Source organism: Alligator sinensis, unplaced genomic scaffold, assembly GCF_000455745.1.
Source record: "Alligator sinensis unplaced genomic scaffold, ASM45574v1 scaffold170_1, whole genome shotgun sequence".
NCBI classification, from domain to species: Eukaryota; Metazoa; Chordata; order Crocodylia; family Alligatoridae; genus Alligator; species Alligator sinensis.
Window position 1 is genome coordinate 4,019,192 of NW_005841863.1, and position 9,893 is coordinate 4,029,084.

The 9,893-nt window shown below is 39.1% G+C and overlaps 1 protein-coding gene across 1 annotated transcript in view; it reads right to left on the minus strand.

Annotated features, from left to right (window-relative positions):
• Window positions 1-9,893, minus strand: part of CEP89 (centrosomal protein 89) — a 97,976-nt gene that overhangs the window by 67,218 nt on the left and 20,865 nt on the right. The window contains exons 6-9 of the mRNA XM_006016610.3: window positions 9,582-9,610; window positions 5,660-5,714; window positions 3,942-4,160; window positions 3,111-3,253 (exon numbers count right to left, since the gene is read on the minus strand). Coding sequence (XP_006016672.1) covers window positions 3,111-3,253; window positions 3,942-4,160; window positions 5,660-5,714; window positions 9,582-9,610 — 446 coding nt within the window. The remainder of the gene's footprint in view (window positions 1-3,110; window positions 3,254-3,941; window positions 4,161-5,659; window positions 5,715-9,581; window positions 9,611-9,893) is intronic.

A 9,893-nucleotide genomic window follows, 5' to 3' on the forward strand; every position in this document is an offset into this window, starting at 1 on the left:
TCTGATAGCATGGGTAAAAGGGGAAAACTTATTACATGAACATCAGACCAGATTTAGGGATGAATATTCCACTATTGATAACATATTTGATCTTCAATTTTTGAGACATAAGTATACGCAAAATGTGCAAACCAGCACTGTATATTGCATTTGTAGATTTGACAAGAGCCTTTGAGAGAATAGACAGAAATAAACTTTGGGAGAAACTGATAAATTATGGGACTGACCTTCCTCTCGCATTTGTTGATAAAATATTATAAAGATACACAGGCCAAGTTAGGTGGGGCTTGAATGGTGACCTTACACAAAAAATTCACATACATCCTTGTCTAACCCCTGTTTGTATTTTGGCCCCTTTATTATTTAATCTTTACATGAATGATATTATTAGAAATATGCAGGATGCACATTTTCATCCCCAAAACTATTAGCAACCCCAATTCCTATTTTAATGTATGCAGATGACACTTATATTCTCAAGAACTCCTACTGGATTACAGAGAGCTATTACAACTTTTGAGTCACTTTGTGGACAAAGTAACTTAAAGATGCATTATTTTGGATTTATCATAATTTATTGGGGAAGCAGTGTGATGAAATAGTTATGGAATATGGGGGGGAACCAAACCTGAAGTTGTCAAAACCTATAGATATTTGGGTGTCTTATCACAGCTTCTCCATCATGGAAGCATCATATTCAGTCAGTTAAAATTAAGGCAGCCCAGTCAGCTGTGGCTATAAAGAAATTTTATGAAACCACAGCAGGGCAAACAGTCCAAGCTCCTATATCAGCGTGCAAAGCCAAAGTTACCTATTAGATCTTATATGGCACTGAAGAATGGGGTTATCCCACTAGTAATGATGTAGACATACCTCAGAACAAGTCTCTTAGGGCTCTTCCTCCCTCAACGCCTGCATCTTTTCTGAGATTAAAGACAGGAATGGATTCTATTTTAACTAATATTATTATTCAAATGGTGGGATTTTGGTTTAAAATCCTGCCCCTTTTACCATCTTGTCTGCTTAAATTATGCTACATAGAAGATATTAATAATCCCCCTCCTCTCCAATCACCTTGGTTAGCTTTTCTTTCCTGCTTTTGCACTTTCTGGGATGGGATACTATCTCAAAGATAATGAAAGATCTTTCTCCCACATAGAAAAGGTTTGGGTTTTCCAGAGGATATGAGATATTGCCAGGCAGAATGATTTTGCAGTAGCTAGGGCTACTCGCACTGCCCCTTTATATACTCTTTGGAAATTAGATTGGGGGGAGAAAGGTATCTACAGTTGGATCTCAATAATAAATGGTGATCCTCTTTGACTAGACTCGGGACCGAACAGATGTCCACAGCTCTTCTGGCTGGACATAGATTTTCCATCCCAAGGGCTAAAAGATGTTGCTAGTCTGTCTAGAAGTTGTGAAAGATACCATTCACTGTGTACTAGAATGTTCTTTATATAACGACATAAGGAGAACCTATTTATTACCGTACTTGCAGAAATTGATACGGTTCTCAAACACAGAAATTAATCTGGCTTTTACAGTAAACGGATCCAAATGTAATAAACTGTCTTGCAATTTTCGCTTACAAGGCCGAGGGGATTCGAGTTAAATATTCTTTATAACTGATATGAGTGACACATTTTAACATTAGACTTGATTTATTGTCTCAATTCTGGATCTATGTACAATAATATTATAGATTCATGTCTTGATTTACTACTATATTTATATTAATAATGGTTTTATGTTGGTGGGCTCTATTTTTAGTATAATATTTGTAAGTCGGTTACTTCGTTCAAAGTTATTTATAATATGGGTGTATGTGTGTTATGTCATTTTCAGGAGCATGGCATTTAGCCAGAATCCTTAATAAATTGAACTGAAAATTGAAACTCACCATTGTGCTCATGTGGCAAAGGATATCAGACAGCCCAACATATACTAACTGACTGCCCTTTATATGGTCCACCAGAGGGAGTGAACAGTCTGAAAGATTGCAGTAATAGTGATGGATCTACTCTTAAATGGGTGGAAGAGTTGACCTTCTGAAGTCATATACAAGAAGATCCAGCACCGCCCACAAGATAAAACAGGTAATTTTAAGATTTATTTTTCCTACAGTAGTGACTTGGTAATACACACCTTGCTAAACAAATCCCCTCAACCCTGCAATACGAATTATGTGGACAGACCCTCATGTCTCTGCTAAATCCCAGTGAAGCTTGTGGTACTCTACATGGGCATTTTGATTTAAGGATTGAATATCCTTAAATCATGGGATTGAATATCCTTAAATATGGGCTGGAGGCAGTCAGCGTGTCACTGTGGCCCCTGCCAGAGCTCATCTCTGAGCTCATCAGTATGTCACCACTGGTTCAAGCCAGGACCACCACGTTCACAACTCTGGAGCCCAGGGGTCAACACTACCACCCACTCATTCCGCCTGAATTCAGCTGCAGGAAAAAGAAGAGATGAGTGGCAGCAGATTCACCCCTGGGCTCTGAAGCTGCAAAAAAGCAGTGGCTCTGGCCAAAGCCCATGCTACTAACTGCACATTAGACATGTGGAGTTCAGGCAGGGCCAGATTAATGGATAGGCAAACTAGGCAGATGCATAGGGTCAGTGAGAAGGGGTTCAGTTGTGCTTATTTTGCCACAGCCGTGCCGCCAGGCTCCTTTTCCCTTCTAGGGCTGCAGGCTGCTGCCCTATACAAAGCAACTAGGAGCATAGTGTATTTGCCTAGGGCCCACAAAAAGATTAATCTGGCCCCAGGTTCAGATAATGCTCTTCTCTCTGTCCCCTGGCCCATTTCTGGGGGCTGAGATAGTGTGGGCACTAAGGCTCATGGCTCAAGGTTGCAAGCTCAAAGCCATAGCAGAAGAACTTATAGCCGGCCTGTCAGATTCCAACAAATTCTGTTAAATACCTTGTCACAAGGACATGGAAAAGGAAGGAAGGCCCATTTCTGATATTAATGTTTGGACTACTTGTAAAAAAAAAAAAAAAAAAAAAAAAAAAAAAAAAAGGCTGAGCACCATGGATCTTGAAGAATGAGGATCTTCAACAATCAAAAAAACAGTTGTATTTATACTCAGAAACCTTACCTCTTCTTGAGACAATGGCCTGAATTTAGTTTGATAACGACTCAATTCTACATTCAAACGATGAACAGTCATTTTCAAACCATCATTTTCATCCACCAGTTCCTGGGCTTGTTGTCTTAATGAAAGCAATTCTGCAACTTCCTCTACATTTAAAAAATAAAAAATAAATCAATATACTCCTGCGAAAATACAAAACCCTTGCAACATTAACTGGTGAAATGCTAAAAAATCTTTAGGAAGATAGAAAAATTATAAGGTAACTTATCTTGACAAGTATTGTAACTGTATAAATACACAATAAAATAAACAGATTATAAATTAATCAGATTCCAAAGAAGAAAATAACAAAAAAAATCTGTTTCTTAGCATTTTAACCAGTTATAAAATATTAATACAGCTTCCTGTTATTACAGCTTTTGCTTTAACTCGAGTAATAATGCTAATGTATTGCTTTGGGATGCAGGGACCTGCAGGTAAAAACCCCATCTATAGTGAACCCCATCTATAGTGAAACTATTTATTAGAATATAAAAGACTCAAAAATAATTTTCTAACATCATCTGGTCTACTAGTAGAACTTTCAGAGTGCCCCCTGAGCACTGACATTTTTATGAAACTTCAGACATCAAAGAACTCATTAGAACTAGCAGTTATTTAGTAAAAAGAGCAGAATATACACTGTTATCCTGGTGAACTATTTCTGTCTGACAACTATTGGGATCAGTTTATGTGGACACTCTATTAATGAGGGGATATGTCTTGAAGAAGTTAGAAAACTAAAACAATATGAATTTTTCCTTCAACTAAACCTATTCTAAAGTTATTCCTCACCTTCCCGTTGTGGCTTCTCTGCAGCGTCTTTAAGTTTTCCATTTTCTTTTTCCAGTCTCCTAAGTTTTAGCTGCAGTTCCTTCATTTGTTGTTTTAATTCCTCAACTTGCCACAACATGGTCTGGTTTGCATTGTTTAGAGACCAGTTTTCTTGTTTTAGTTCTTGGAACTTCTCTTTAGTTTTACCCATCCACACTTGTCGTGCCCGAGCAGATACATCTATCAATAAAACATAGTATATAAAACAAAGTATTTAGGTGGTATTCAGATTTCTCTGCACTATGTTATTAGCTCAAAAGGAAAAATAAACTTCTTTTCACAAATTCCCATGACTGTATTACCAAAAATAATTTTATTAGCTAGGATAATAAATGTCACCTAAGTGGAATCTATGTTAAATTACTTTAAGCAGTGAATATTTGACAAGTGAATAAAATCATAGGACACAGGATTTTGGGATCATAGATTATGAAAAAATATGAAGTGGGAAAGCAGCTGCATAACAGGAATGTATCTGCACTACTCCCACTTGCCCAATGAAGATCTCTCTCTCTAACCATCTCCCTAGAAGGAGAAGTGGTTACTTACAAAGGGGCCACAGCAATACCTATCCCAGCAACCAGAATGTGTTTCCTTGATGGGCTGGTTAGGCATGCTACACTTTTGTTAGCACACTGAGTTCTCATGGCATAAGGTTAGAATCCATCCCCTGCTTTCATTATCAGACTCCACAACAAGGGCCCTGAGAATAAGACAGTTGTGCATATGTCTAAATCTAGCCCAGGTTATATAACGGGCTGCAGAAGTTCCTACTTGAAGAACACGGAGCTAGCTGTTTGTACCTGTTCAAAGGTAAGAGGTGGCTATAATTAGAAAAAGAGGCTTGCCTATATGGAAGCCACTAGACTGTAATTGGATATGGTAGGAATTATTAACCTTTAGCAAATATGAGGCTGTGCCAGCTATCTGCGAAGGACAGAACCATGTAAAAGAAACAAAATGAAAGATCATAAGCATGAAAATATGTAATTATGTGATGAAGATTATGCATTAAAAACCTGAAGGGTATTATGCCTGGAATTGTTGAATAAATGTAACAATCCACAGAGTCAGCAATGGGTGTCAATGAAAACAGTGCTATGTATGCAGGAACTGCCTCATTTTATCTTCAGTTATTTATGCAAGTAGCAATGGTAACACTTTCTAGTGTACACAGACTTGGGAAGTAGAGGGAAGGACATGTGTGACAATAATACCTTACTGTATGTAACAAATATTAATTCGACTGGACTGTTAACTATTGGCTTTGTATTTCTTAACAGCTCTATCTGTAACTTACTTCTCTGGGAGATCTGGTAAATATGCTTTATTTCTGATACAAATAATGGCTTTTTAATTTATCAGCAGATGTGATTTTATCACTGAAAAGTGATGGTAGCCAATACCTATTTTCTTTACCTAAAATAAGCAATCAGCCAAAATGTACTACTTCTGTTCACATTTGGAAAATAAGAACATATATAAATAGCTAATGCAAAGAAAAGCCTGGAGCTACTGCTCTTATACACAAAGTAGTCAACATTTTACTACCTCTAGTATAGAAGTATAGCTTTATCCCAAATCAACCACAAAGTGTAAAAATTAAAAAATTAATTTCAGTGTATTTAATCTCTAAAGTAAAGGGATTAATAGTAATGTCAAACATAAAATGATAGTACCTGGGGATGGTGGAGGCTTTTCACTTAGTGGCTTTTCAACTGACAATTTTTCCTCCTAGGAAAAAAAGAGAGAGAGGGGGAAAAAAAAAAGAGAGAATATGTTTAGTTTTTAAAGGAACCTAATAGCATCGCTATCAAAAACAGAAAATATAATATTTAGCAAACATGTAAGAATGAACTATTATACAGTTACAATACTGTAGCACTTACTCTAATCATATTTGGGTATTCTCATATATAACCTGATGGCAAAATAAACCATAAGAGGAAAATTGTGGCCTTTAAAAAAGAACTCGGTCCATAAGTCTATTTCAGCGTCTTATTTACTCTGTTCCTGTTGGTGGCAAGCAATTTTACTATATTTACCTGAATCTAAGAAAACTTTGAATTCAAGACAACTGCTCCAATAATAAGATTTTATATATAGAAAATGTGTTGAAATTTTTCAGGTACAGAATCAAATTATCAAAGGGTTGTATTAAATGCAGTGGGGAAAGAGGCAGCAGGGGTGCACGCAGTAGTGGGGTTGAGGGGCAAGCGGCTTCTATCATTTGTCCCCTCTGTAGCTGGCCTACCGCAGCGGTGCCTGTGACTGTCACCTGCATCCCCTGGTGCCTGCTACACAGTCCACCTCCTTCCTACAGACTCCTGTCCTAAATCAGGATCGGAATCAAAGCCACAGCAGCCACCTGCCCCACCCCGCACCACCTTGTACTCAAATCCAACATGAGGAGCTTTTTTTTTCTCATGTTGAATAGGGGAAAGAAACCCTACTTTTAGATTTGAGTAAATACAGTAATCTCTCTGCACATAAGCTTATCTGCCTGTAAAACAGAATAGCAGTAGTGCTTTATGTAGTATTTACCAGTGGCTATACCAAATCTTTTCTTCTTATTGCTAATCCTTGATAAAAGGAGGAAAAGTTCAAAGGCAGAAGGAAGGAGGGAAGGACAGACAAAAGGAAGGATGGACAGATGGACATTTGCTTATAATAGTGCCCACAATAGTTACATGGTCCACTGAAATGAATGCCTACATGAATGCACCTATAAATGCATCCACACGGCAGTTGTATTGTTTAGAGACCAATTTTCAGAACTTAGAAACTTTGGGTGTCTGTAGGTGTGCCTGGAGGCTGCTAAAATGCACTGTAATTACAACTAATTAGCATGCTCCAGCCAGCCTCTGTGTCTCATGCATCAGTGTCCCCATGCTTCAAAATGGCAGCAGGGGCCCTTTAATTAAAGCTCATTTGATATTTTAGTTAAAGCGCCCCCACTGCCATTTTGAAATGTGGGTACGCTGATACACGAGATGCTACACAGGCACTTTAATTAGAGCGGCTCTTGGAGTTGCTTTAATTAAAGTACTTCCCCCCCACCCCACCCCCCACCCCCTCGAGCATTTTAAGACCAGGACTTCTTAAACCAGGGCTGTCCAGCTGAATGTTTGGAGGCTGAATGTCCCCTAGTACTCCTTGCCTCTTCTACTATGGGGCCCCCAGACTGTACCACCCTGCCCCAATATTTGAGTGCTTAAACAAACTAAAAGTCCCTACACAGTGCTAACAACCACTTGCTAGTCACAGTTGTATAGTCAAGTAGTATTTGTTGGCAAAATCTATCGAGAATTCCTATCTAGTAAGTGTGGCAGAAGACCAGCTTGGCTTAGCAGGGAACTCTTTGGTAAACTAATTCACTAAAAGGAAGCTTATAAGAAGTGGAAAACTGGACAAACAACTAGGGAGAAGTATAACAGTACTGCTCAGGCATGCAGGGATGAAGTCAGGAAGGCCAAAGTGCAATTGAAGTTGTAGCTAGCAAGGGATGTGAAGGCTAACAAGAAGGGCTTCCACAAGTATGTTGATAGCAAGAGGAGGATCAGGGAAAGTGTGGGTCCCTTACTGAGTGAGGGAGGCAATCTTGTAACAGAGAATAAAGAAAAGGCTGAAGTGCTCAGTGCCTTCTTTGCCTCAGTCTTTACGCACAAGGTCAGCTCCCAGACTACTGCACCTGGCAGCACAGTTTGGGGAGGAGGTGAGCAGCACTCAGTGGTGAAGGAACAGGTTAGGGACTATTTAGAGAAGCTGACATACAAATCCATGGGGCTGGGTGGGATGCACCCAAGGTTGCTAGGGGAGTTGCAAGATGTGATTGCAGAGCCATTGACCATCATCTTGGAAAATTCATGGCGATCAGGAGAGGTCCCAGATCATTAGAAAAGGGAAAACATAGTGCCTATCTTTAAGAAAGGGAAAAAGGAGGATCTAGGGAACTACAGACCAGTCAGCCTCACCTCAGTCCCTGAAAAAATCATGGAGCAGATCCTCAAGGAATCCATTTCTAAGCACATGGAGGAGAAGGTGATTAGGAACAGTCAGCGCGGATTCAACAAAGGCAAATCATGCCTGACCAACCTATTGCCTTCTTTGATGAACTGACTGGCTCTGTGGATTCAGGGAGACCAGTGGATGTGGTGTCCCTTGATTTTAGCAAGGCTTTTGATACGGTCTCCCACAACATTCTCGCAGGCAAGCTAAAGAAGTATGGGCTGGATGAATGGACTAGAAGGTGGATAGAAAACTGGCTAGAACACTGGGCTCAGAGAGTAGTAACCGATGGCTTGATGTCTAGTTAGCAGCTGGTATTGAGTGGAGTGCCCCAGGGGTTGGTCCTGGGGCTGGTTTTGTTCAATGTCTTCATCAACAACCTGGAAGATGACATAGAGTGAACCCTCAGCAAGTCTGCAGATGACACCAAGCTGGGGAGAAGTAGTAGATATGCTGGAGGGTAGGGCTAGGATTCAGAGTGACCTAGACAAATTGAGGGAACTGGGCTTATTTAGTCTAGAGAAGAAAAGACTGAGAGGGGATTTAATAGCAGTTTTCAACTACCTGAAGAGGGGTTCAAAAGATGATGGAGCTCGAGTGTTCTCAGTGGTGGCAGATGACAGAACAAGGAGCAATGGTTTCAAGTTGCAGCAAGGGAAGATTAGGTTAGATATGAGGAAGAATTTTCTTACTAGGAAGGTAGTAAAACACTGGAACAGGTTAGTGTAGTGGAGGTAGTGGAATCTCCATCTTTGGAAGTTTTCAAGATCTGGCTAGCCAGAGCTTTGGCTCAGATGATCTAGTTGGGGGTGGTCCTTCCCTGAGCAGGGGGGTTGGACTAGATGACCTCCTGAGGTCCCTTCCAACCCTAATTTTCTATGATTCTATGATCTTCAGCAAAATAACTGACAAAGTAATAGGTAGCCATCTCCTCCATCTACTTCTTATTACCTACAGACCTCCCTACGTGTACACTGTATTGTTGCCAGCCTACTAGGACAACAAGAAACTGAAGCTACTTCCAGAGTTATGGTTTGTTTTGTCACTTTAATTTTGATATCTTAAAATGTATAGAAGTTGTCAGTTTCTGGATTGTTGTGTACTTTTTCTTGAGTTTGTTTTGCTGATATGACATGTATAATTTCTAAATATAGGAAGTGTCAAGGTGTACTCAGCCTTATCATCCTTATGTTCATATGCACTGGAGTGTTTGATGTAAGAGGTATTTCTTCTATGTTATAAGAGGGCCAGGATTGCACAATATGATAATGACTTTCACAAGAGAAAACAATTAATTTCATTGGCACCTAGGAGAGCCATAAGGCCTAAACAGATGAAGAATAGTAACCAATGGGTGGATCTACACTTCAGGAGTGGCTGTATTTCACTAAATGGTAAAGCTATCCCTTTATGCCATTTGTCTATAATATGTGCCTTGTGATATTTCAAATGAATGATTAGCACTATTACTTGGTGTAAAGATTCCCAAGTGGAAACAAAGCACTTTTCATTTGAGTGATTCTTAGTCATCAGCCATCAATAACACTTTTTAAAAGAATGCGTTGCAAATCATTATCTTCATAGTACTCTTACCTTTAAAATCAAAGCAGGAAGTTCATCTTCTGTTAAAGAAAAAAATTATAAATTTCAATCCATTCAAAATAAAAATTCTTACAAGCATGTAAAATTATAAGGCTATATCTTGGGGAAATAAAAAGCTACTATAGAAGATGTTAAGAAATTCATTCTAATATAAATACAAGAATTAGAAAATGTGCACCCTCTTCCACTATACCCTAAGACTAGTGATTCTCAACTAGGGTGTCATAGCAATGTTAGCACTGTCAAGTGTACAAACATGATTCACAAGATAAACCCAGTGGGTGCATCCAGATGAGCAGGAAT